The 27,692-nt window shown below is 36.3% G+C and overlaps 1 protein-coding gene across 3 annotated transcripts in view; it reads right to left on the bottom strand.

Annotated features, from left to right (window-relative positions):
* Positions 1-6,127: 6,127 nt before the first annotated feature.
* The window catches only part of PHF6 (PHD finger protein 6), a 33,439-nt gene continuing 11,874 nt past the window's right edge, over positions 6,128-27,692 (bottom strand). For all 3 annotated transcript variants that reach the window (XM_074207567.1, XM_074207568.1, XM_074207570.1), the window contains 8 exons: positions 23,636-23,769; positions 23,321-23,364; positions 16,074-16,243; positions 15,807-15,950; positions 14,983-15,087; positions 11,869-12,002; positions 9,614-9,743; positions 6,128-9,316 (listed from right to left, as the gene is read on the bottom strand). In XM_074207567.1, coding sequence (XP_074063668.1) covers positions 9,614-9,743; positions 11,869-12,002; positions 14,983-15,087; positions 15,807-15,950; positions 16,074-16,243; positions 23,321-23,364; positions 23,636-23,769 — 861 coding nt within the window. In that variant the 3' untranslated portion in view covers positions 6,128-9,316. The remainder of the gene's footprint in view (positions 9,317-9,613; positions 9,744-11,868; positions 12,003-14,982; positions 15,088-15,806; positions 15,951-16,073; positions 16,244-23,320; positions 23,365-23,635; positions 23,770-27,692) is intronic.

Genomic DNA, 27,692 nt, shown 5'->3' with positions numbered 1-27,692 from the left:
AGGGTTTTGAGTTTAAAATGTACTCTAGTTCCTAAGGCACTGACAAGTTTGAAGGTTTAAGGCATTTCTTTTTTCATCCCTGAAGTAGGGGGATATGAACATTATTGTTTCTATTTAGAGGGAGAAACTGAGGTTTGGTTCGGGAAACAACTTCATCCTATTCAGTTTGGCCAAATGCTCTAGCCTGCTCTTTTTTTTTAAATTTATTTAAGGCAATGGGGTTAAGTGACTTGCCCAAGGTCACACAGAGAGGCAGTTATGAAGTGTCTGAGGCTGCATTTGAATTCAGGTCCTCCTGACTCCAGGGCTGATGCTCTATCCACTGAGCCAGTGGAAAGCATGTAAGATCTGCTGAAATCTTTCCATTTCCTGATTTTCTGAAATAGCTATTCACATTTTGAGAGTACTTTTCTCACAGTCACAGGAGGGAGGAAGTGGGGCAAGTTTAATGATCATCTCCCCCTCATTTTACTATCTAAGTCGGAGGTTTGGAGAGGTAGCTAAATGGTTGAGTTGTGTCTTGAATTCAAGTATTCTGACTCTACTTCATGGCACTGCTTCTCTAACACAATCATTATTGAAAAAATAAGTACGCTGTGAACTCATCCAACCTTTCTGGAGAGAAATTTGGAGCTACGCCCAAAGGGCAACAAAAATGTGCATCCCCTTTGATCCAGCAATACCACTACTGGGCCAATACCCTGAAGAGATGATGAAAAAGGGTAAAAACATCACTTGTACAAAAGTATTCATAGCAACCCTGTTTGTGGTGGCAAAGAATTGGAAATCAAGTAAATGTCCTTCAGTTGGGGAATGGCTTAGCAAACTGTGGTATATGTATGTCATGGAACACTGTTGTTCTATTAGAAACCAGGAGGGATGGGAATTCAGGGAAGCCTGGAGGGATTTGCATGAACTGATGCTGAGGGAGATGAGCAGAACCAGAGAAACACTGTACACCCTAACAGCAACATGGGGGTGATGTTCAACCTTGGTGGACTTGCTCGTTTCATCAGTGCAACAATCAGGAACAATTTGGGCCATCTGCAATGGAGAATACCATCTGTATCCAGAGGAAGAAGTGTGGAGTTTGAGCAAAGACCAAGGACTATTACCTTTAATTTAGAAGAAAAAACCTGATATCTTATTGTCTGATGTTGCTCTCTCTTATACTTTGTTTCTTCCTTAAGGATGTGATTTCTCTCTCATGACACTCAATTTGCATCAATGCATACCATGGAAACAATGCAAAGACTGACAAATTGCCTTCTGTGGGGGGGGGGAGGGAAGTAGGATTAGGGGAAAAATTGTAAAACTCAACATAAACTCTGAGTAAAAAAAAAAAGAAAAAATAAGTTTAAAAACACCCTAATATTCTTGACCCCCCTAAAACCCCATTTACTTCAGGCAATTTTAATCTTTTTTGATGTCTTGTGCCTCTTTGGGGATAGTCTGGTGAAGCCTATGGACTCCAAGTAATGTTTTTCAATAATTAAAGGAAATGTTAAATTTCATTTAGAGGTAAATTAAAATAAAGATGTAAATTTCCCCCCAAGTTCACGCACCCTTAAAACTTTTATGTGGTGCTCTGGGACCTAGAACTCCTGTTCTAGTCTAAATATTCATAGGGTACTGATCACATTATTGAAAGTGAAGTATTTTGAATTAAGTACCATGAAAAAATGTGGTTTATTCCTTTCAGTATTTGGGTAAATGAAAATGGAGCAAATCCCTTCTATATTTTAGTATTGATGGCAATTTCCCTTTGTTATAGCATATGGACAGAGGCACATGGCAGGCAGGGTCTTAACAGATAAGCAGCAGAATTGAGTTGCTGACTTGTGAAGCAAAGATCTCAAGGCCACTGGCTACATAACGCACACGTGGCCATTGTAGGCAATGTTCCCAGAGGCTCTGAAAATTCATCAGCAAGAATACTTCCTTTGCCTTCATAGATGATAATCAAGCAACTTAACGAATGGTCTTGAGAGATGCTATGGCTGAAAAATCCATCCCTTTTGTAGATAACCTGTTGATGAGTCTCTCTAATAGTAGTGATAATAATATTTATTGAACATTTACTATCTGCCAGGCACTATGCTAAAATGCTTTCAATGATCTTATTTGATCTTCACAATAATCTTACACTGATGCTGTTGTTATCCCTATCTTACAGATGAGAAAACAGGCAAACAGAGATGAAATGACTTACCCAGGGTCACATGGCTAGTAAATGTCTCAGGTCAGATTTGAATTTGGATCTTTCTGACTCCAGATCCAGTGCTCTATCCATTGTACCTCTGGCATGATTTACTTAGGTTGGTTCTTTGTACCAACTTTGTACCAACCTGTTGCCTGGCTCATCCAATCAAGTTTGGTAGGAATCACTGAGCTTGTGTTCCACAGACAGATACTTAAAAGAGTCCAAGGATGAGGCACTGAAGTAGGGTCACTTAAAAGGTAAGCCAAATCAGCACACTGGACACATTGAGAAAGTTTTGCCCCCCCTCTTAGAGATGAACCAACTTTAGGTTTTTTTTTTTGCAAGGCAAATGGAGTTAAGTGGCTTGCCCAAGGCCACACAGCTAGGTAATTATTAAGTGTCTGAGGCCGGATTTGAACTCAGGTACTCCTGACTCCAGGTCTGGTGCTTTATCCATTGTGCCACCTAGTTGCCCCGAGATGAACCAACTTTAAGAACTTTTCTAGGAACTGCTATCAAGTTTTTTTTTTATTAACTATAACATAGGGGAAATGGGATAGATGACCTCTAAGGTCTCTTTGAGTAATAGGGAAGTTTGGAAAGGGGGTGGGTTTAATGGGGAAAAAAATAACGAATTCAGCTTTGGGCATGTTGAGTTTTAAGATGTTTATGGGACATCTAGCAATGTCCAATGTGCAGCTGGTGATACAGGATCAACCTCAGGTTAAGACTTAAGAGTTCTATGTGAAGATCTGGGAATCATCTCCATAGGGAGAATTCAACCCAAAGGAGCTAATGAGGTCACCAATGAGATAGTATATAGGGAGAAGAAGGTTCAGGATAAGAGTCTTTGAAGACACCCATGATTACTGGATGTGACCTGGATGAATATCCAGTAAGAAATTGAGATAGGAGAAACCGAAGAACACAATGTTAATAAAAACTCAGAGTATCCACGAGAAAAGGGTGATAAAGCCAAAGGTCACAAAGAATGAGGATTAAGAAAAGGTTTCCCATTTCATGAATATGAGAGATCAATGATAATTTTGAGAAAGCAGTTTCAGTTAAATATCAGAAGCCAGACTGATTAGGAGAGGTAGTAGGGGCATTGATTGTAGATGGCTCCCCTCAAGGAATTTAGCAAAGGGAGAAAATATACAGAACAATACCAAGCACTTTTTTAGGGTTAGAAGAGCCTGGATGTGTTTATTGTCAGAAAGAAAGCAGCCAGTAATCAGGAGAGGATAAAAAATCACTAAGTGGGAAAGACAGAGGGGGAACTACTGGAGAAAATGAGATGGAATTGGACCAAGGGTTTATACAGCTGGGTTAGAGATTGGAATGAAAAAGTCTGGAAAATTTGCTGTGTAGAGTGGGACAGTGAATCTGTTGGGAGGTGAAAAAGGCCATCTCTTTGGGAGACAGAGGTAAAGGAGGAGAGTGGAGGAAGACATCTGGGTGATATGAAATGAAAAGAGAAGAAAGAGCTCTCAAGGAACAGCCACAATTTTAAAAAGTGAAATATCTAGCAGTTGTTAAAGAAAAAGGGTGGCCGTGGGGAGGCTTGAGAAAGATGAAAAGACCTCATAAAACCATTGTAATGAATAGGATAGTGAACTATGGAGGTGAAAAAGATGACCTTAGTGCAGTGAGGTCCTAGGTGAAATGATGTAACATAAATTTGCAGTGGACTCAGTCAGCATGGTTTCATGATTTTTTCACTCTCCATTTAGCAAAGTTATGAATGGAAATCAAAGGCAGCTGATGGAGGGAATAAGCCAAGGCTAAGGCTTAGCAAGGCCTGATCAGTGAAGAATAAGAGAGCGAGGGAGTATATAAAAGTGTAAGGTTGAATACAGTCACTAAGAGATTGATAAGAAAGAAATACTGTAACCAGTTCCAGAAATAATGCTGGGAAAACTGTGTAGCATAGATTGGAGGTCATGGTATGGACAAAGGACAAAGGAGCTGTAAGAAATCGATTAATATGGAATAACAGCATTTATGAACATACAAGTGAAACATTTCTGGGCAATGGAAACTATAACTGAGGTAAAGTGGAGGAATAGTCATGGAAAATGGTAAGTTGTATGGCAAATTATGATGTTAGATGGAGCATCGCCATATAAGTCAAAGTCCTATAGTATGAAGACAGGAATTTGAATGGAGTGAAAGACACTTGAACTCAGGAAGAACGGAGTGTATCCTCCGTTTTGGGAAGTAACTGTTACTAGAATCTTGACTGGGTAATAAGTATGGATTGAACGCATCTCAAAGGGACAGAGGTTGCAGAGTGATGGTAGAAAAGGAAAATCTGAAAATGGCAATGGAGTATTTTGACAACCCCCCATCCAAAAAAAAACCCCAAACCCCACTGAAATTCAGTAAGTTGATAGGTATGAGTGAATTGGAACAGGTCACAAGAATTCATTGTGTGCTAGAGGATAGAAGGAGTAAGAAAGGAAAAGATTTAAGAAGAAAACAAGTTGGTTAACTATGGAGCAGACAGATGTTCCAATGGTAGGGGTGGGCAGATTTCCAGTGGGGTCATTTGAAAGACTATGGGAATAAAGGAGTTAGGTAGAAAATGGGGTTGCTGCAGGTGATCCCGGGGGTGGGAGGGGCGCGATGGCTTCAGAATCGCTGGGATAAAGAAAACTGAAGGTGAATGAGGAATAAGTTCAGGGGGCAGTTAGGTGGCACAAGGCATAGAGCACTGGCCCTGGAATCAGGACCTGAGTTCAAATATGACCTCAGATACTTGATAATTACCTAACTGTGTGACCTTGGACAAGTCACTTAACCCTACTGCTTTGCAAAATCCCCCCCCCAAAAGTATTCAGGCACATTATCAATGACTAGAGAGAAGTTCATTGAAGAAGGCAGGTGGACAGTAGGCTCATTCATAGTTAGCTTAAAAAAACCCAACTGTTGAAGGATCTACATTTGAACTGCTCAATAAAATATGATCAAAATGGGGCAGCTAGGTGGCACAGGGCATAGAGCACAGGCCCTGGAGGTCCTGAGTTCAAATCTGACCTCAGACGCTTAATAATTATCTAGTTGTGTGACCTTGGGCAAGTCACTTAATCGCAATGCCTTGCAAATTGCCCCCCCCCCCATGATCCAAATAAGATTTTCACAGAAAACATAAAAAAAAAATCTTCACACACTAAACTATATCAACACATAGCAAGATGCTTTGTCATGTTCTATCAATTTAGATCTGTTTGGTTTTGCATGAAATGCTGCCTTCATTGATGCCTGTACATCCACCTTGGGCCAGTCATCTGGACCCATTGGGAAGAATCAGAGGGAACATAAGTGGACACATAAATAATCTGCTCCCTATCTGAGGTGCTGGCACTTTGAGCAAATATACTGTTTGCACATAGTGTCAAGCCAGCCATAGCATCAGTGGACATTTTGAAATTATGAGTGAAGGCCTCCCCAACTTTTTTAAACATTGAGAAGATTGGACTGCTAGCCACTATAAACATGGGTAATGTCAGATTTTTACTGTATCATAACAATGATAAGAGTAACGTCCCCATGAACACATAGTCAGTATATCTAAATCCGTGTAATAGTAGGCTAAAATGTAAAAGGTTGAGGTAGGGGAGAGATGTAGGAGGGGAACTTTCACTGAATTTTCAAAAGGAATAAAAATACTTTTATCTGGTGCAAGATGATGATTCTAATGGTGAAATCTGAGAAAGAGTAGTCAATCTCTTAATAATGCTTTACATTCTGAGCCTTTTCATTTTCCTTCCTCCCATAAATGGTTAGCAACCAGTTATTAAACTTAACTATCTTACCACAAAATAATGCAAAATTAAGAGGAATTCAGCACATAATGACTCATGGAGCTAAACCATAAATTTCATCAAATGTTCTCATAAAAAAAAGACATATGCCAGTAAGAAAGTTTTAACTCATTTATTGAATATATGCAAGAATACCAATAAAAAGAAACTAATACTGCAAACTACAATTTTGGAAATAAAAGCCAACAGAACCAGAACAAAATATACATAACATAGTTGAGAGGAATGTTTTTGTTTGTTTGAAACCCCATAACACATTCCTTGTCTTAGTATTTAGTGTAGTTGTATGTGAGAGCAAAAACTACAGGCTGTGATCTAAACAAACTTCAGTGCTTTTCAAAAAGCACCATGCCAGGATCCTCTCTAGTTTGTTTTGAGATAAGATTGATATTTCGCTGATGATTATTTTATGTGCATCTATTTATATAGACAAAGGTTGACTTAATGGAGGGTTTGTGTTATTACTTGCCTAGTAATAGGATGCACTCCTGAGCAAGAAATGACTGAAATCTTAAAATTAGAGATCTTGGAAATAAATTATTTTCAATTGTGGTCTTTAAAATTATGAAATGAAAGTAAAACACACCCATCAAATTGTTTTCTTTTCCAGGAACAAATAGATCTTATTAAAAGTACAGAAATTCAAGTCTATCTTTCTACTATAAAGAACTTTCTTTACTAACATTTCTGGTAAGGCAGTAAATGCTCCAGAATAATCTTCAATATATGCTTGCAAAGATTACACTGTTTAAAAAAAGGAAACAGAAAAGACACTCTTTAAAATTCCAAGCTAAAATACGCATAAAAGACAGTAATGGCAGTATTGTTTGCTTTTAAAATTATGTCGATGCTGTATACTGATCAAATAATTTTCATGCTTAATAAAAGTACAATTAAGGACATAGGAGATGTATAGTAAATACACTGCTGAGGTACATTTTTCTAAATATTGACACCACAATGTAATTACTACCCAGAAGATGATATTGGGAACATAAGTACTGTACAATTTTTACATTGTAAGGCACTTTGACTCAGCATATGACAAAAATATGAAGAGAATTAGAATATTGTAGGTTTATGACCCAAAGTGATTTTTCATGTGACTTTAGTTTACACTTCATTACGAATGAAAAATCATTTAGCCAAATCATCACACCACAGTGAAAGAATAGGTAGCCAGCCACTTGTTCTGTCAACCAAAGTTAAAGTGCTATTCTGGTTGCTAGTGGCACAGAATGGATTGAAGAAACCCATACACACTTAATTTTACTAAAGACCAAATCCAGCAATTGACACCGAGAGCATTGAAAGTCCTTGTTTATACAATAGTTATATTAGACTGGCCATAATACCCCAAACACCTTGCATTTTCCTTAATTCAAAGCAATACAGTAGTTGTTCAGAAATGAAGGCGTTCTGTTCCATGGGTAAGCCATGCCTGTGGCACACAATATAAAAAAAGTGATCGAGACACAGTGATTTCAAGATTTAGACTAATCCATTTTCAAGCTGTTGCAAGAAACCGAAGCACAGATCTTTTAGGGGAAAAGTCACATACCTTGGTAAACAATTATCTAGAGATCTGTCATTGCAATTCAAGTCATGTTGAATTTTGAAAATCATATTTACAAAAAAAATCAATGGCATGAATAAGAACAGAAAGAAAACATTTATAACCTACAAGACAAGCTCCTACTAAAGCTACATGATCCTTTTAGAAAAAAAAAAAAAGAAAAACAGTTTTGACTATAGCCATAATTGGGTCCCTTGATTTAAGTATATGCGTGAAAATATATTTGACAAACGTGGCTTTAAAATCCTAACAGTAAAAAAGCAACAAAATCTTAAGCACAGTGTAAGTTTTCACCTGTTACATAAAAAAGAACGGTTTATATCAGCTGCAGAATAATCTTCTCAATGTACAGTCAAGTTGTCAATGTGTCTTGCTTGTCATTTTGCTTCAAATGTAGAAAATCAGAATTCCTATCTTGCTACTGAGGTGCTATGGTAGTATCAGGCAGACCACAAAGGTTTTTTGGTTTTATTAGAAAGAAATGTACTCATGTGCTTCAACAAGTAAATGCAAGAAACTAGCCTTATCACTCACTAGAAGGGCCAGTGGAAAAATACTCTTTTTTTTTTTTAAGAGAACTGAGCAGTTGGCCACTGATTAACCCCAACCTACGAAACCAACAACCAGGAGCACACAGAGCCAGCCCTACACACACAAGATAACAGTAGGGCATAAAAATCAAAGCAATGACTCCAAAGAGTCACAAATCTTAACTATGGTTTCTAAAATAGTGGTCACATACTCAAAAGAAATACTGCTGCTTTATGAAAAGAGTCTTTATTATTCCTATAGCACACAAGACCTACTTTCATACTTGGGACCAATATGCGAAGTGTTCCATACAACAGGGCACTTGAGAGGTGTGGGTTTCAGACACGGTGGCTAAATTCCTCAATGAATAATGACCCTCTAAATTTCAAGGAGGTTTAATTTGCTGCTTCCATATATTAGTAGAAAGATTTCAACCATTTTTGCCCAAAGCTCTTGGTATATTTTGGAAAGAGGAAAGGTATATGGGCAAGGGGGGAGGCTAGGGGCGTTAGAAAAAGAAAATACACACAGCCCTTTGGCGTAAGCACTGGAGCTCACCAGTTGCTTGGAGTCCATGCTGGTAAGTGGGAACAACTTCAACTGGAACAAACTGAAAAATCTTTATTTAGCACACTTTGTGGTAAAGAAAAATTCTTTTATGCATGTGCTTTCCAAGCAAAGAGAGGACGAACAGGCAGCCATCTTGCTTTGTAGCCTTGATTGTTTGCGTGTGTAGAGAAATCACAAAACTCATAATTAACTGTGCTGTCACCCTGGCCACGTCTGCAATGTGAAGTACAACTGGCTTCAACTTTTCCTTGATACTGAATCCACTAAACATTTTACACATTCCAGATCTTAGAATTTTATTCAGTCCAGAAATAGAGCTTAGTTCATTTCAATGTCTGCCTTAACTTTTGACACTGTACATATCATTGAGTGTTTCTATTTTTTTTCCAGACACTGCAGACTACAAACTACATAATATCAACAAGTAAAACTCTGCCACTTATTGAAGGCTCACACACATGAACATCTCAGGCAGCTCAATGAAGGATCTAATAGCGTCAGGCAGTAGAAAGTTCCTAACCCTTTCTGATTTTTAGAAAACAGTGAAAAAGAATAGTAGTTATGGATGTCTTATTCATTCCCAGTTTTCTAACTCTCTGGCCCTTGAACCTGTTCAAAAGATGATGAAAACAATTGTAAATTTAAAATAGAGAAAACAGGATTAAAAAAAGAGTATCTTACAAATTTGACATTATAGCTACATTTATTGATAAAATGGCTCACTCGCTCTCTTTTAAAACTGTTACAAATATCAACTAAGGTTACAAAATCTTCCTCAGGTCTACAGGGTTCTCTAACAACATGCAGTCAACTAAACACATTAGTATTTTTGAATCTACTTGCATTTAGTCATATCAGTAACACACTGAGTGACGGACATCTCTGTATCAGGAATAACTTCCATACCTAGTTTCCATTGAGTTGCTGCTGAGGGAAGCCACTAGGATCATTTCCTATCTTTCCGCGGCTTTTGCTTTCTCGTTCTTCATCTTCTTCATCTCGCTCATCATTTCCACTATGGTTTTTACAGTATAGTCTACAACAATGAAAGCAACAAGGGCAAATTCATTAAGAAACAAAGTTAGACGACATATGATTTCTACTGTTGAGAACCTGTATGTTAGTATTAGTAGGTGAAATTCGCTTGCTCTTTTATCCTGTTTGAGGGTAAGTATACTTATATACAATTACAGGGGTGCTTGTATGCTTCTTAGACATTAATAAATGAGCTATTTCCACTACGCTCAGCGCAGTTTACAGATATCAGTAAAGCAATTAGTTCTGAAGTTAATCTGAATAATTATCTTATTGCAAATAATTGCTAAGGTGATTTGGCCGGCTTCTCAGGTACCCCTGATGAGATGATTGCTTATTCCACTGAAAATCCTTCTACCCTTGGGGCAGCTAGGTGGTACTGTAGATAGATCACCATCCCTGGAGTGACCTGTGTGACCTTGGGTAAGTCACTTAACCCCATTACCTTGCAAAAACTAAAAAAAAAAATCCTTCCACCCACAAAAGGCATTAGAAATAGACTGAGTACACTATTCAGGGCTTGCAGAAAGGAGCATAAAAAGGGAAATGAATCCTTCAAGATGGTGGTATTACACAGTTCATAGAATGCCCCTGTGACTATGATCCAAGATAAGCGATGATCAAATAGGATAAGTTTATAAACATAAGGTCTTAGTAGGGAGATACAACAAAAACAAAACAAAAAAGATTCCATACACCAAATTACTCTGCGGGGAGTAGAACCTAGAAGTTACCTTTATTAAATCAAACATAAGTTAAATATCCTCAAAATTCAAGGAGATAAAGGAGAAGGGCTACTGATTTGATTACCTTGACTCATACATCACCTTTTTTTCTTTTCTTTTTAAAAATTTTTTAAAATTTATTTAAGGGTTAAGTGACTTGCCCCAGGTCACACAGCTAGGCAATTATTAAGGGTCTAAGGCTGGATTTGAACTCAGGTCCCCTGATTCCTGGGTTGATGCTCTATCCACTGAACCACCTACTTGCCCACCTTTTTTTTCTTTAAAAATATATATACACATATAAAATATTTGTATAATATTTATTTAGTAGTCACTAAGAAATCATGCCTATTAATATTGCACCTTGAGAATGAGAAAACACTTCAAACCTGAAAATGGAATCAGGGTAAGTATTTCACCTTAGGTGGAATCTATCTCAAGACTCTGCTTCATTCTTAAGATCCTTGATGCAGAAAGAGTTCCTGTCATCTCCCCTACTTGAACCTGGGTAACACCCACCCTTCTGCTCACCCTACAAAACTCCCCTTGTATTCTGGTTCACTTCTGGGGTCTAAGTATTTTCTGTGAAAAACAGAATTCAGAATTCATTTAAAGAGCACAACAGGCTTTTGGAACCCAGTCTGAATGTGGGACCAAAAAGGGAAGGGCAAATTGTAATTCCTAGTGCCCAATTTAGAAGTCAAACTGAAATAAGTTTGGCCAATCAACCCAAAGGAATCAGCAGAGGTGGGACACAGCGTTATTTTCATCATTAATTCCAGTAGATTAGGTAAACAAAGATTATCTTCTAAGAAGAATAAAAACACCCAATATATTCCAAGTTTCATTATAAACAAATCAATTTTGTGAGCAAGAATTAGACAGACCCTGCACAATGACCCTAACATCCTGCTTGCCTGAAAATCATACTGGCCAGGTTGTCAGATACTGAATAAACAGAGTTACAAGCCAAGTCTTTGTAAGTAAGAACATATTTAATGTTTCTTAGAAGTAAACCATCAACCGATCTGGTCAATGGGAAGTTGACAGCTAACTCGACTTTGAATAGGATAGGACAGATGTCAAGGCAATGAATGAATGCCCACTTTTTCCTTTCTGTGGGGAAAAGTAGCTACACAAAAATCTGAGGGAATAGGTCTGTGGCAATGTTGCTCCAATGTGGAAATGCACCACCAGGGCATGGACCCAGCAAAATCCAAAGGCTGATATCATGCCCAGTTGCAACTCTCTTTTCAGATATGTACAGCCAGGGTAGAAATGGCCTGTGCACCTCCCTCTGACTATGAAGAACACCAATATTAGCATGAGGTGAGATGTTCTTTTGAAACACGATTACTTGTTATGTTTATACAAGAAAAATCAAGAACTGGAGCTTCTTACTTGTAAATTCCTCGAGACATATTTTCAATATATTTAGCTTTGTCTTGCACGCCACAGTGGTAATGGTAAGTCTTGACACAAGCTTTTATTTCACATCCGATGGTAGCGCCAGGCTGGCTACAAAGTGTACACTTCTGTTACCAGAGACAGAGAGGAGTACTCATAAGTAGGCTTGACAGTTCACAAAACAGTTTACACATAATACAAATACAGATAATAAATCACCATGTGAAGAAAGGTAGAAATCACAACCAAAGAAATCAAGACTAATTCAACTTTAAGAGTGGCATTATATACTTATTAAACTAGTGAAATAAATGAAAATGATAAACCTTCAAGCTGAAACAAATCTGGGGATGTGGTGATACTGCTGTCCCAGGGATGATCCTAACACAAAAACGGTAGGGGGGGGGGAGGCAGGGTAGAAAGAAGGGACATCAATCTGTCTGGGTCAGTTCAGTGCTCTAGATAACTTTCTAGTTGAGATCAGAAAGATGCCGAGAAGGCACTGATCTGCACTGGTAGAGAGTGTGTTCGTCCCCGAAAATTTCTCATACTAGTTCTCCCTATTATTATTATTATTTAATATTTTATTTATTTTTCCAACTATATGCAACAGTTGTTTTCAACAAGCAAAGTTTTATATATATTTTCCCTTCCTCCCTTCCCTCCCCACTCCCCCTGACAGAAAGCAATCTAATATGGCTCTATGTGAATATCCATGCTAAACATAGATCCATATTAATCATATGAAAGAAGAATCAAATCCAAACAGAAGGAAAAAAATTAGAGAGAAAAAAATGACATTATACATAAGACAACTTTTAAAAATTGAAGACAGTAAGCTTTGGTATGCATTTAAACTCCACAGTTTCTTTCTCTGGATATGGATGGTATTTTCCACCACAAATCTTTTCGAATTGCCTTTGATTGTACTGCTGAAATGAACAAGTCCATCATAGTCGATCATCACAAAATGTTGTAAGTGAATAAAATGTTCTTTTGGTTCTGCTCATTTTATTCATTATCAGTTCATGCAAGTCTTTCCAGGCTTTTCTGAAATTCCATCCCTTATGATTTCTTATAGAACAATAGTGTTACATCACATTCATATATCACAACTTGTTCAGCCATTCCCCAATTGATGGGCATCCCCTCAATTTCCAATTTTTTGCTACCAGGATATGAATATTTGCTACGAATATTTTTGTACATGTGGTCTCTTTGGGATACAGACCTAATAGTGGTATTGCTGGATCAAAGGGTATGCACAGTTTTATTGCCCTTTGGGCGTAATTTCAAATTGCTCTCCACAAAGATTAGATTAGTTCACAACTCCACCAAAAATGCAGTAATACATTTTTCTTACATCCCCTCCAATATTGATAATTTTCCATTTTAGTCATATTGGTCAATCTGATAGCTACGGGATGGTACACTTCAGAGTTATTTTAATTTTCTCCCTATTATTATTGCTACAATTTTAAGCCATATTTCATTTTGATAAATGTCACCAACACTTTAAATTTCCCACTGACATTTCAAATAAATGAAACATTTACTAAAAAGTCAGTTTGCATTCATTTAATAATGTCACTCCAAAGATTTGTCCCCTCAAACTTCTGTCACTCAATGGTATAGGAAAAATGAATAATATCCAGTATAAGGTCTCATACTGCATGCCCAAAAGAAGACTAAAATGTATCCTACAGAGTCAGAGACTACTTCATTATAAAGGAGGTTGACATCTAGAGGATTAATTGATAAATCACTATGGTGACCTGGTTCTAAAATGAACCAAAACCAAAGTTAATAATTCTCACAGAAACTCTCCTATATTCTATCAGTCCACTTTTATTTAAGAAAGGTTTTGGGGTGGCTAGGTGGCATAGTGGAAAAAGCACGGGCCTTGGAGTCACGAGTACCTGGGTTCAAATCCAGTCTCAGACACTTAATAATTACCTAGCTGTGTGGCCTTGGGCAAGCCACTTAACCCCATTTGCCTTGCAAAAAAAAAACCTAAAAAAAAAAGAAAGGTTTCTATTTGGTCAAGGGCAGTCTGGCATAAGTGATAGAAGGCCAGCCTTGGAGTCAACAAAACCTGGATTCAAGTCCTGCCAATGACAGATACTAGCAGTACCATCGCAGGAAAGTCACAAGTTCTCAGGGCTGCTGAGTGACTAATGAAATCACCAATCTGTTGAGAGCACCTCTGAAATGAATTGGGCCATTTAATTCAGTTTCTCTTTGTCTACATGTCCAAAATAACATTTAGAGCTGGGAATTTTAACCTTGTTTGTGTTACAGAGCCCCTTTGGCAGATAGTCCCCTTCTCAGAATCATGTTTTTAAATGCATAAATAAAATATAAAAGGTTCCAAATGAAACCAATCACATTGTAAAAGTTAATCAAAAATTTAAAAAAAAGGACCCCAGGTTAAGAACCTTTGAGTTAAACCACCAGTTCAATACCACTTTTAAAGACAAGTATTAGTCTGAAAAAGTTTGTGTATCTTCTACAATTCAGAGTACCTAATAAGCACTAATGGAGGTAAGTAATTCATAAGCACACAGAAGTTACAGATAAGAATGAGCACGTAAATACATCTAGCATATTAGGAATTCATTGTATTTTAAAAACATGTAAAGGAATATTTCCCAAACAATGGGAAGGTGAAGACAGATATTTGAGAAACTAGGCTGTACAAATGTACTTAAAATGGATGCCTCACTAGGGGATCACTAAGCTTGGTTTACTTATTGAAAAAACAACTCCTTTTGTTTAAATAATGGTTAGAAACACTTGAACCTGCATCACTGACTGCTAGTTCATGTCCATTGCTCACAAAATAGCCTGAAATCAATCAATCACAGTTCTTTTAATGATCCTACTCTGTATAGAATTTATGCTAAAAGAAAGTAGTCAATGCCACACACTTATTAACTTCCCAAATGGGTCAATATCATCTGTCTGCAAAAATGCACTTTGTCATAAGAGTAGAGCAACTTCATATTCAGGGTTTTCAATGCCTGGCTGAATTTGAAATATATTCTAAAAATATAGCAGAAACAGAAACATCAGACATTAGTATCCAAAGGACAGAAAAGACCATACCATCCGTTTTCCACGCTTAATCTCTTGAAGGACAGTTTTAATATCAAAATCACCAAATTCTGCTCTTGATGTTGTTGTGAGTTGAACTGTGCCAGAAGAGAACAACTATAGGAAGAGAAATCCAAGGCATGGATGGTAAGAAAGAGGTATAATAGAAAAAGACATCCTATTACTTTTATTTATGGATAAAATAGGAGCATTTTAGTATTCTCACAGGCAGGTCCACCAAAAGGACAACCAAGGACATCAACTCTAGGGTTAATTTTGAAATTCAGTAATTTTTTGATTGGAAATAGGCTCTGAAGGTAACACCATGTTGCTTCCTCTTTTCTCCACATTTTAAAGGCTTGCCTAAGTGATAAAACTCTCAGAATGAATAATGTGAAAAGCTTGAAAAAAATGTAGGATTTATGAACATGAGCCAAGTCATGATTTTTGGTCATTGTAACATTCACTAAGTTGTAGAATTTTGGGGAGGGGGACTAGAGAATGATAGTTTCTGCAAATTCTGACTAAGCAAAACAAAGATACACTCATGAGCTTAGAGACCTTTTTATTTTGGCAAGACTCCATGCAACAGAATAGCCCGTTTAAAAAAATCCAAACAAACCAAAAAAGAAATAGAGCAAACTCCTACTCTGGCAATTCACCAAAAAATTATTTGAAAATTTTATCAGAAACCCTTGAACATAAAATTTTATAGTAATTAATACAATTTATTTGAAAGAAAGGGCTAATTCCGGTAATAATAACTTAGCCAAAAATACATTTATTAACCATTTCAAGGACATAGTTACAAACCATACATAAGAAACCATGCTTACCATGCACTTATAATGCGCAGCTGCCTTTTTGGCATTAAATATATGAAGCTTTCCTCTTGCTTCATTCTCTTCTTCACCTACATGACAAAATCCACATTTAGGTCTGGTATCACTGGGACTGCTTCTGTGTGGAGATCGCTCTCTCTGAAAGTTAACCCCCATCCCCAAAAAAATTTTTGTTATTTCACATTAGGACATCCTTTCACTTGTGAAATCATAATATTAAAAGTGACAAAATGAACAAGGATACACTTTTATTCTACTTACATAAGAACTGCTCTCTATTTCATCTGTGCCATGAGAGGATGTAGATCTATTATCTTCTGATTGCCCCTTTAAAATCATTTTTCTTGGCCTTCCTTTGCGACTTTTCTTTTTTCCCATGGGTGATGAAGGCTCCAACTCATGTTCATTGATACTCTCTTCTACGTCAGTGGCTTAAGATTTAAGGAAAAGTACATATAAATCAATCTAGCAATAATGACGATTTGTCCTTAGAGTTTTAAGTTTTTACTTAGCATGCAAGTTACTTTCTAGGAGAGGGACTAACTTTGATATATTTCAAAGCATCTCACCCATGCTACAGGAATTTAAAAAATGTTTAATTTTTAACAAATGTGAAAGTGCTTATCTAATCATACCCTTCTCCAAAAAGATTAGTTAGAAAACATGCATTTAATGCTCATATGACCTAAACACACAACTCAATATCCAATATCTTCAAATTTTCTGATCAATTAACATTTTAAAAAAATCCTATAAAACCTAGTTATTTTAAATTCTTAGAAAGTTTTACTTCATACTGTTTTTTTATTTGTGAAATTAAATGCCTTCAATCCTAATGGTAAACCTACCTAGATACTAATTTATATATATAAGAAGAACTACATAATTGACATGTGATAAACAGAAGGACTGATATTACTTTAACAACTGTAAAATAAACTTATGTTTGCCCAAGGAAGTGATGTGACTGAATTTAGCAAACTTGGTTGCTTTCTTTTAAGCTCTAAGCCTTTTTTTTGATCAATCGAATCAAGCCAGCTGTTAAAATACTAAATGCATTCCTGCAGTCCCTGGAAAGGGAATATGCAGTAGAAAATTTCAGTTAGCAATGACTTCTATATATTTTAACCAATTTTAAAAAAATCTAAAATTTTGTAAGTAATTTTTATTAAGTTAGATGTGGGTAAGGACTCAATAATTTTTCTAGGTAGTTTTTTCAATATTTCACAATTTAACCTCTTATTTCTTAGACTAGGATAATTGCCATTAAAGAAATATATCCATTCATTCATACATTTATGTCTAGCATATGTAAAATGTTAAATTATACTGAAAAATCTCATACAAAGCATTATGCTTGAAGAAAGCTCACCTTGTAACTGAACAGTCACTTGCCTAATATTTGGCCTACAGAAAATGCTTTTTCAAAAGGGCCTAACTACTGACCATCTAATACCAAAAAAAAAAGGGAAAGAAAAAGGAAAATTTGAGAATACTATTCTTATCTTCCTGTTTTCTTTTCCACAGTTCACTGCTAATCTGTCTTACCATTTCACTGATTAATTTCTTACTAAGAAAAGATAGTGATCCCTATTCTTGCAGATGCTGATTCCTTTCCAAATATTTAAAAGGTATCATGTGTCAAGTAATAGAAGGTAAGGTCTAAGATGCTACATACAATGGGATCTTTTGAAGGGATTATATTTATATACCTTACTACAAGCAATAACTAACTTATTCTTCACAGAAACAGATAAAAATATTGAGTTCAAAAGTATTCATCTTGCCTTCTAGAAAACAAAGGAAGCTCAATGATTTTCAAAATGTAAATATTTTCACTATCTCCTCTCTCAAATGTTTTTTTAATAACTAACTATATCTGTTTCATGGTTCAAGAAGGACCAATGCAATAGAATTATTTTAAACTATAAGAAACATGAAATATTAAGATTGTCTTTAAATTTTGAACTAAATTCTTCCATTACTTACCTTTTCTGTGTGTAGGATTCCTATCAAATGAAGAAAGATCTCCTCAGGCCTGAAACATTTCAGCAACAGTTGCTCCAGGCAAAACCTTATTAGCCATGGCTACAAATTCTATGAATTTTCAAGAATCACTAGATGTACTCCCCAATGTAATAGCAGTTATGACTGCTCTCTTATCAGCGGTCATGATCTGAACTACTCTAGCACGGTGGCTGCTTTGGTCTTTTGAAGTAGCAACAGTGGCTAGTGCAGCAGCTGCTGGGAGAGGACCCATTGCAGAGGACTTGGCATATCCCAGGAAGCCCCTCCAGAGAAGTCAAACTCCAAATTCCTAATCATCAGCTTAGTGTAAAAATTCTTAAGTAGTGACTAGGAAAGAATACAAACTGGGGTGGGCAAGTGCCTGCATTGTTCTATATACCACCTGTTACAAGGCCAAGTCCAAAGGGTCCTTGATTTTATGCATTCTTTTCTTTTGCTGTTGCCACCACTATTCCAATGACAATAGATAGCTTGGTTGAGAAAGCAGAGAGTATTCTTTCCTCTCTTCCAGTGTTCTAGCTCCTTTACATGAAGGCACTCTCTCGAGTAATCCCTGAACACTGATACCACATGTCACATTCTGGCATGGAGAGAGGGGAATTATAAAGGGGAAATAAATAATGGGAGAATTAAGCCATTAAGAAATCTATCCACAGATGGATTTCCACAGACCTACATACTTTAAAAAAAAATTTATTTATTTAAGGCAATGGGGTTAAGTGACTTGCCCAAGGTCACACAGCTAGGTAATTATTAAGTGTCTGAGGCTGTAATTGAACTCAGGTCCTCCTGACTCCAGGGCTGGTACTCTATTCACTGCACCAACTAGTTGTCCCCATGACCTACATACTTATAAATGGCATAGGAAGAATAGCAGCAGTTCACATTCGGCCATGACTTGAAGGTTTACAAAGTGCTTTCTTCACAGTGCTCATGTAAGGTAGCTGGATAGCAAATATCATCTACATCTTACAGATGAAGAAACTGAGGCTCAAAGAGTTAGTAAAATGACTTGCCCAGCTAGCAAGCAGCCAAGCTGGGACTTGAACCACACTCAGAATTATAACTTACTTTTTCTTTTTTAGAAATTATAACTTATTATAACAGTTATAATAATTAGGACAGTTACATGGGAGAAAGGGCAAAAACTTATGTAGAGCAACTAAATAACTTAATGTGATACTGAAGGTGAATTTAACTGCTAAGCAGACTTAAGTTTGTCATAGTTCACATTCAAAGGTGATTGAAAATGTCCAGATTTTATTAAAATGTTACAAAATAGCCATACATGTAAATTAAATTCTGAATATTCCTTTTCAACAGAGATCCCTAGTGCTAAAGATGAGAAAAGATGAGATTTTTGAAATTATTTAAATCTGCTGTAGGTGATGGAGGTCTCAGAAGAATTAAAGTGAAGACAGTTTAAAATAGAACTTGGTTTGTGATCATGATCTGCTACAGATCCCTAGGGTGGTTAGCTTAAAGAGGAGTATCTCTACAGTGGGTGACATTTTTTTCCTGCCTCAACACAGATTATAGCACTCACCATCAGAGATGAGAAATTCATGATGGTATCAATCTCCCTTCAATCACTAGCACAAAAGCCTGCAATTCCTATGGTAAGTGGTAGAAAATGAAACAAGAGTGGCTATCTAAGAACTAGCACAGTTCAGTGAGTTCATTACAGTGGCAGGTTCTCTGTAGTCACTCAATAAATATTCGATGGTTTTTAGCACTTTAATAAAGCACTAATATGAAAAAAAGTGACAATAAAATTGTTATTGCCAAAATGGTACTTTTCCATAATAGGGTAACACTGGAAATCCCTCCCCCCCAAAAAAACCCAAGGCACCCAAACCACTATGATTATACTTAATGTTCTCTAGACAAAAAAAAGAAAAAAAGCATAAAATGAGGAGAAAATCAGCAATACACTGGCCTGCATAGCACCCTGATCTAATGGTTGGTTGGTTGGTTCTGGTCCTTCGTTATTGAAGAAGACCAAAATGACATCACTATGTTTGAGACAAATGACAAGTGTGTCTGACTGTGACTGATCAGACCAATATGAGCTCAGAAGGTTCTACCACAGTTTAGGCAACAAATAGTCCATGTAAACACCTGGGATGGGTACTCTAAACTTACATGTTTCAATTCTGCCTTCCTCATAGAGCCCAGCCCCCTCACTGATGAGGGCACGCCATGCTGGGCATGTGCCAGTGTCTCCCATGCTGGACAATCAATTCTAAAGTTCTTCAACGATACTTTCAGGGGGGTCTCGGTACTGCTTCTAATAACCCTGATCTAATAATTCTAGTAGTATAGGGCATACTTTTGATTACTGTTACTAATTTTTAACAGTATGTATTACTTCTAACAGGCTAGGCCTTTGGAGAAACTGAAGGGTGGGTAAGCGCAACCTCCATTTTGGTCTTTAGTGTCTTGCAAATGGTACTTAATGTTTATAGAATTATTAGGTATTGAATCTGTCCTTCATGATATCTCCCCATCACATGGACACCTGGGATCCCTAATTGTGGCATCTCAACCTGGATTTCCCTCCCCTCCCCCTCCCCCAATATCCAATCCAGAAGGGCCTTGCAAGCTAGTTCCCACAGGCCAATGGATAGAAGTGAAGGAGGGGGAGAGGTAATGATATACTCATAAAGACATACCATATTGGGAGTCATTCTACATAGCAGGTTGCCCTATGAACAGGTATTAACAAAGCAAGTGAATCACATATATTTCGTTTCCAAGCTTGTCATTGTAAAATGTCCATGACTAGTATTCTAGAATGGCAGCTCAAAACTATTTTTACTATTCTGGGCTATAACTCTGAGAAACAGATTACTTTGAAAACTCTAGGTGACCTAATTACTAGGCTTACTACTTTAAAATTCTATTACGTTAAGTGGAAAAATGAACATCATTGCATATCAAAGTGACCTGATATAATAAGCTGGAATGGCCTACATACAAACCATTTTAAGTCCTAGCAAAGTGTCTATCTATCTATCCAACAGAGAGCCCGTGGTTATGAAGCTAGCATGCAAGGCCAGTGCATTCTTATATAGAGGTAGTACTTGTTCATTCATGCAATAGATCCCTGGAAACCAGACCACAAAGTAGATTCTGTTTTCTCATAGGAACAAACGTTATGTAATAGAAACAAAGCAACAGGAAAGATATAGCTTTATAACCTGACTGAAGCTTTGCCTTATTCATCTTTAGTGTATACCTTGGTTCTTTTTCCTTTCAAAGATCTTACTTTTAGGAGTAGGGTCTATATTGAGATGAAAGAGATAATAAAATTAAACTCAAAGTCTTGTACATCAGTGCCTCTTTTGTGTTTATGCTCTGCAGTATATAGAGACTGACTGCTTATTTCACTACCTCAAGGACCTGGAATTTCAGCAGTGAGTACTCCCTCTGCTAAGACAGATCACAGTTTCTCTAGGATAAAGGGGTTTCTTTACAAGAGTTGCTGGGCCTGAAAAAAATCCATCACCTGTGGCCAGCTTGGTGACAAATCTTTCTCTTCAAATTGAGATAGGCTGGGTTTGTACTGTACTATACTTAAATTATCTATCTATCTATCTATCTATCTATCTATCTATCATCTATACTGATCAAACCTAATATTCATTACTATAAAAAATGGTAAGCATTTAACTAACAACAGTTTTTCTTGTTTTCTTGGAGTAAGATAGACTTTCGGGGGAGGATGACAAGGCTGGCTTAAAGCCTTCTACAAAAAAAGGCTGTCCAGGGAAGTCTGAACACATGCCTTCCTTTACTCTTGGATAAATTTTCCTGTTGCATAAAGAGGCATTCAAAATCATTCCTCAAACCTTAAATCTGTTTTCCTAAAACAGTAAAGCAAAACAAAACCAATTTCTTCTTTTTTTAAAATCACAAGATGGCAACAACCCACACCAGCAAACCAAGAAATAAATCTGTAAAAAGGTAAAAGGGAACCAGTTTCTATCAGGCAATGTTTCTGAACAAATATATTAATAAAATTCATAGCAATAGCAGAAGTGGGTGCCCTTTATAGTCATAATAAAAAGTTTTAAATTTCAATGTGGTTTTTTTGCCTTTTTTTGGCAAAGCAATGGGATTAAATGACTTGTCCAAGGTCATACAGCTAGTACGTATGAAGTGCCTGAAGCCAGATTTGAACTGAAATGCTTTATCCACAGCTGAGATTTTTGGTTTGTTTTCAATTCTAGTTTTAAATTAAAACTCATAAAAGCTTATAAATCTAAATTCATTTATACTGCAAAAGCATTCTGTACTAATCACTTATCTACAATTTACCTCGGAAAGAACAGTGTTATACCTTAAGCTTTGGACATCAAGGTATTTAAATGGTCAAAATACTTCCTTATATCCATAAAAGTTGAAGTTATTTTAATTCGAATCAGACTTTTAACGGGCATATTTGCATTAAATGAACAGTCACAAATGGACAGAACAAGATGCAATAAGTCACTTATAAAAGACCAAAATTCCAGAGAAAAGAGTACTGAAATATTTTGATTTGTATTAACACATTCAATGAGGCTAGGAAAGAGAACTATCAATTGTTTATACATCACTAACCTCAGTGGTGGGAGGAAAAGAAGCATAATGGCTAAGGGACTGATCATGGAGTCTGGAAGTCCTAGGCTCATGTCCTGCCTCAGGCCCATACTTGCTATATGGCTGACCATGGCTAAGTCATCTAACCTCTCAGTGCCCATGGGTAACTCTGAGACTATAAATTACAGATAAATTGCTAGTCTGCATTAATCGAAGGAGTTTCTACACAACGATGATAAGTCTAGAACCCCCAAAACCTGGATAAGAATAAAATTCAATAAAATCCCTCATTAAACTTAAATATATTTTTACCTTGGCAAATATAAAAGAAAATTGTTGCTTTTTCATGCTTTCCAAAAATCATGCGCAATTTGCTTAAGTATACAGAAACTTGACTATCCAGTTTTATACAAACTTAAAGGAAAATCACTGTATAGTGTAAGTGCACTCATTTTCTGCAGGATCATGCTTACAGTTAAAATGCTTTTTTTAAAAAAAAGTATCTTAATGTGATTTTTAATTTACTAAGTTTGACAATCATAGTAACTATTCATCTTCTGACTCTCAACATATTCTACAACAACTGAAATATTATGGTCAAGAGTAATCCTAATTACTGTTTAGGAAACCTACTAAATTCACTTACCTGCACTTATAAATTATCCACCCAAAATTTCTTCCTAAAGAAAAGCATATCACCTTCAACAAGAACCTTACAACAACTGTTTATTCAAGAATTCACTATGCATATTAAACTTATCCTAACGTTTTACTTAACTCTTCTAATTTCATTTTGGATTTTCAGATATCACTTAACAATATGTATTAGTTCAATCCAATTCACTCAATTAATGCATCTTCTTAAAACCAGAAAATGGTTGAACAGTTTTTACCTTCAGAGTTATGTGGAGTTTTCTTGTGTTTTCGGCAATAAACCCTATAAAATGAAGCGGTTAAAAATTATCAAGTAAGGAAATGATATTAAGCTCATTTTCAATTAATAAAACTAGCAGGATGTTTCACTCTTCAAATCATGAGAAAGTTAGGTTAGGAACTGAGTATCAGACTTCCTACAGTTTTCCTCTGTGCAGTAAACTCCATTATAGTTAAAGTATTTCCAGAGGATGATATGCTTTGGCTATATAGAAAAGACTTTCAAATTTTTGGAGATTTCTTTACAAAGAGGGGAAACACGAAAAAATAATTACATGTAAATTCCTTGTGAAGGTTTCTCTCGTATTTGAGCTTTGTCATGTAATGCGCAATGATAATGATATGTCCTGCGACACGTTTTCACATCACAGCCAATTGTTGCTCCTGGACAGTGGCATAAAGAGCACATCTAGAGCAAAACACAGAAAACACCGCCCCCCCCAAGGAATATTATTAGTGTGTAAGATTTCATTTAGACATGACATGATTGAACTAGAAGCACATCGATTTCCACCAAGACAAAGAGATGAGTCAATGCAATATTTAAACTAATAATGTTATTTCTCTTCTTGGTCTTTCCAAATAATTTCCAATTAATCTCAACTGTAAGGTCATTTTTCTGCTTTCTAGTTAAGAACTGACAAAGTCTACACTGTTAATATAAAGCTTCATATAGAAAGCTCTGCAATAAGAGCTGTCCTAGGCCAACTGTCCTAGAAGTAAGACTCATAAAATCCATGGAACCTACCTCAGAATCATTTTAATTGTATAAGATCAAATATAAGGATTATTTTATATAAAGGAAACCAATTACAATGAAATACAGCTAGCAATACGTTTTTAAAAATTAAGAAAGTTCCAAGGTCCTAGGTTAAGAATCTTTGCTCTTGATAAACAAAACAACACAAAAAAGCATGAAAGAAAAAGTACATTTTATCATAAAAATAAATTTTCTCATACAAGAACACAAATAATTCCTATCTTTGGACAAAAACTACCACTAATGTTGGAGAGTTTTCAGAAAAAGACATCACAAAGGATATGGAAATCTAATATCTCTTTTTTCAGAGGTGGCTGTAAGGGAATAGGTTTAATATTTAATAACTCAAGATATTTGAAGTTTAATGAAACTTCTTTAATCTCAACGGTCTGCCTATTTAATGTTCACATCATATATTAAGGTCAAATGTATGTTTCCATAGTTATACCTCATCTTCTGACTGTTCCCATGAATAGTTAACTCCTAACTACCTCCTTAAAAAAGTGTATTTTTTTCAAAAGAGTAAAAACATTCATTACAATGAAGTATTTTGGAATTTTGTTTTAGTTAACTGAGGATTTTTTTGACTAGATGAAAGTGTAAGCCATTAAATGAACTTGTTTCTTTTTTTTCATCTCTGACGGTAACATTCCCAGTTCAGAAAGTTCTTTCTATTTTGTTCCCTTAATTCTAATGTATAGAATATGCCCATTAATATTGCTGCCATGCTGGCAGCTAGGTGGCACAATGGCTAATGTTTTAGGCCTGGAGTTAGGAAGACTGGAGTTCTTCAGACACTAACTAAATAACTTTGGACAAGTCACTTAACCTCTACTTGTCCCAGTTTCCTTATCTGCAAACTGAGAATTAAATGAGATAATAATTGTAAAGTGCTTAGCTCAGTGTCTGGCACATAGTAAGTATTACATAAATGTTAACTATTATTCTGTATTTTAAAAAACCTACACCCTTAAATCCATCCCTGTGAACTAGAGATGATTATGCATTCAGTAAAGTTTGTTTTCCAATCTTCTCCACTCTTGTCCAATCTATAATTTTAGAACACATGAATGTGTTAATATGTTCCTTACTATAGGTTATTCTTAGAAATCTGGAAGTCATTGTATTAATGTAATATTAGGCCCCATCACCAATATTCAGGAAATTCTCTGCTTGCCAAAATACTTGCAGGATCCTCAGACTTACTTCAGCAATTCCCATAGATAGAGTTAAGAAAGTCACTCATTGTGAATCCCAATGGTTTCTTCAGTAGCAGCTTGTTTCAAACTCATTTAGCCATGATGACATGGAGGAGCAGAAAATTAAGATCTAACAGGAATCTTGAAGGTCATCTAAACTAAAGACTCACATTTTAGAGAGAGGGAAACTGAGGTCCACTGACTGTAAATGACTTGTTCAAAGGTATTTAGTAGCAGAACTATTGCTGTTGCCCATATAAATAATGTGAGACATATGGAAGAGGTATGATCATTTTGAAAAAAATAAATTATTCTGTTGACATGCAAAAATAGGGAGAACAACATAAAATGGATGAAACATGGCTTCATGTTTTGAGTACTCACCCTTTGTTGGAAACAACCCCCCAAAAAATAGAAAGCCTAAAACATGCTAAAAGATTTCAGATGTAGTTATGCATTTAAATCTGCCACAATTAAATGGCTTAAATTACTTCAAGTCAGTGAATGAAAAATCTGCTGCTTTTGTTATCAGTTTATCTTCTGGGGTGAGGATGATGATGATTTTGTTGAAAGGATTGGTATAAATCTGCACAGACATTTTATTCATCCAGTGATCATGAGCACTGGTTTTATGCAGTATTCACAGTAAACTCAAGACTGGTGAAGAAACTGGAGAGCATACCAACAATTTTCTAAACTATCTAGCCTACCCACAGCTATTTAAAAGAAACAAAACAGTCAAAGGAAAAGGAGAAGAAATTTAAATTTCCAATTTACATCTGCTGAAATAGTTGCAAATGTGTTATAGAAGAGTTATTGAGATATGCATAAATCCATTCCCAGTAAGTCATTTTACCCTGTTCAAAAGCCTGAATTCATTTACTACAATAGTATTTCTAACCTCCAAGTCCTTAGCCTGAAATCCAAAGTACTTCTCATTTGGTTCCAGCTTTAGATCTTACTATACTTATCTAATAAAAACCTACGTACAACTGCTCTGACTGTGCCCCAAATCCACCTTCTATTTGCTCGACAATAGCAATGTCTAATACATCAGACATACTATATTCAATGACACTTCCCCCCATCCTCCACCTCTAGCATACTTTTCTTCTCAAGAAATAATTGTGTAATATATATGCTAGTTACATTTTTTGATTCTAAATGCCACCGAGTTAACTTCCATTGAGTACAAATAATTGACAACTCAGTATAGACGACAAGAAGACATCAATTTCTTTATTTTTTTGGGGGGGTGAAAATTATCTACAAGATTCCAGGAGTCAAATTATCGGGGTTCAAATCCTAGATTTGTCACTTACTATGTGTGCGACCTCAGGTAAGTCGTTATAACCTCTCTGGGTCTCAGTTCTTTCCATTCAAATGAGAGGAGTAGATTAGAATGCCTATAAAGTCCCTTCTAGCTCTTAAGTAGGGTAACTAGGTGGTGCTACAGACTTATTAACTTTGATTCTGTTTCAAATTCTCCAGCAAGTAACATAGTAAAATTTGAACTAATCAGATCTTCAGTTAACTGCAACTGTCCAAGGGAAACAAAAAACTGATTTCGAGGATACACTGTATATATATTATAGTTAACTTTATACCTTTTGATGACTAAAGTTAAAATAACAGCAATGAGATGTGATATTAAAAATAGAGCCAAGGCACTCCAAGATTCTAGGAGAGATCTATATATGAAGATTTCTTAGAAAGACTTGCAACGAAGTTAAAACACGAAAGGGTCTGTGTCGAACTTTTAGTTAACTGCTACCACTACTGCATCTATACACCTCATTTCTTCCTCTGTTTCTATCCTCGCTTTTTAATATTGCTCCAATTTCAATATTGCTCCAACTAATTGGTTTTTCTTTCCCTAGTTTTCTCCTATTTTCAACACATTCTTCCTATAGTTGCCAAAATAATCTTCCTAACACATGGGGTCTGATCAAATTGCATCTTTGCTCAAAAATCTTTAGTTGTTCTAATGTTGGTATTGAAAGTCCCTTCTTATACGTCTCCCAAGCCACCTTTCCAGACTACTCGGCATATTAATCTATGTTTCATCCAAACAAGGCTGTATCGTGCTGTAGCTAGTTCTAGCATGGCATACCTCCATGCTATAATTTGTATATCTGTCTTATTCCACCCCCTCTCCTGTGGCCAACCCCAACTGGACTGTAAGTTCTGTCAAAGGAAGGGTCTATCCTGGTTTCAGCTTTGCAATCCTAATGTCCAGCACAATCCAGTGGATATAGAAGATGCTGAACACTCATGAGAGAGAGAGAGAGAGAGAGAGAGAGAGAGAGAGAGAGAGAGAGAGAGAGAGAGAGAGATTGAGATTTAGGTTAAACATAACATGAATTTTCTATA

Source organism: Macrotis lagotis, chromosome X (assembly GCF_037893015.1).
Source record: "Macrotis lagotis isolate mMagLag1 chromosome X, bilby.v1.9.chrom.fasta, whole genome shotgun sequence".
Classification (NCBI taxonomy): domain Eukaryota; kingdom Metazoa; phylum Chordata; class Mammalia; order Peramelemorphia; family Peramelidae; genus Macrotis; species Macrotis lagotis.
This window is presented reverse-complemented; position numbering and strand designations above follow the sequence as displayed.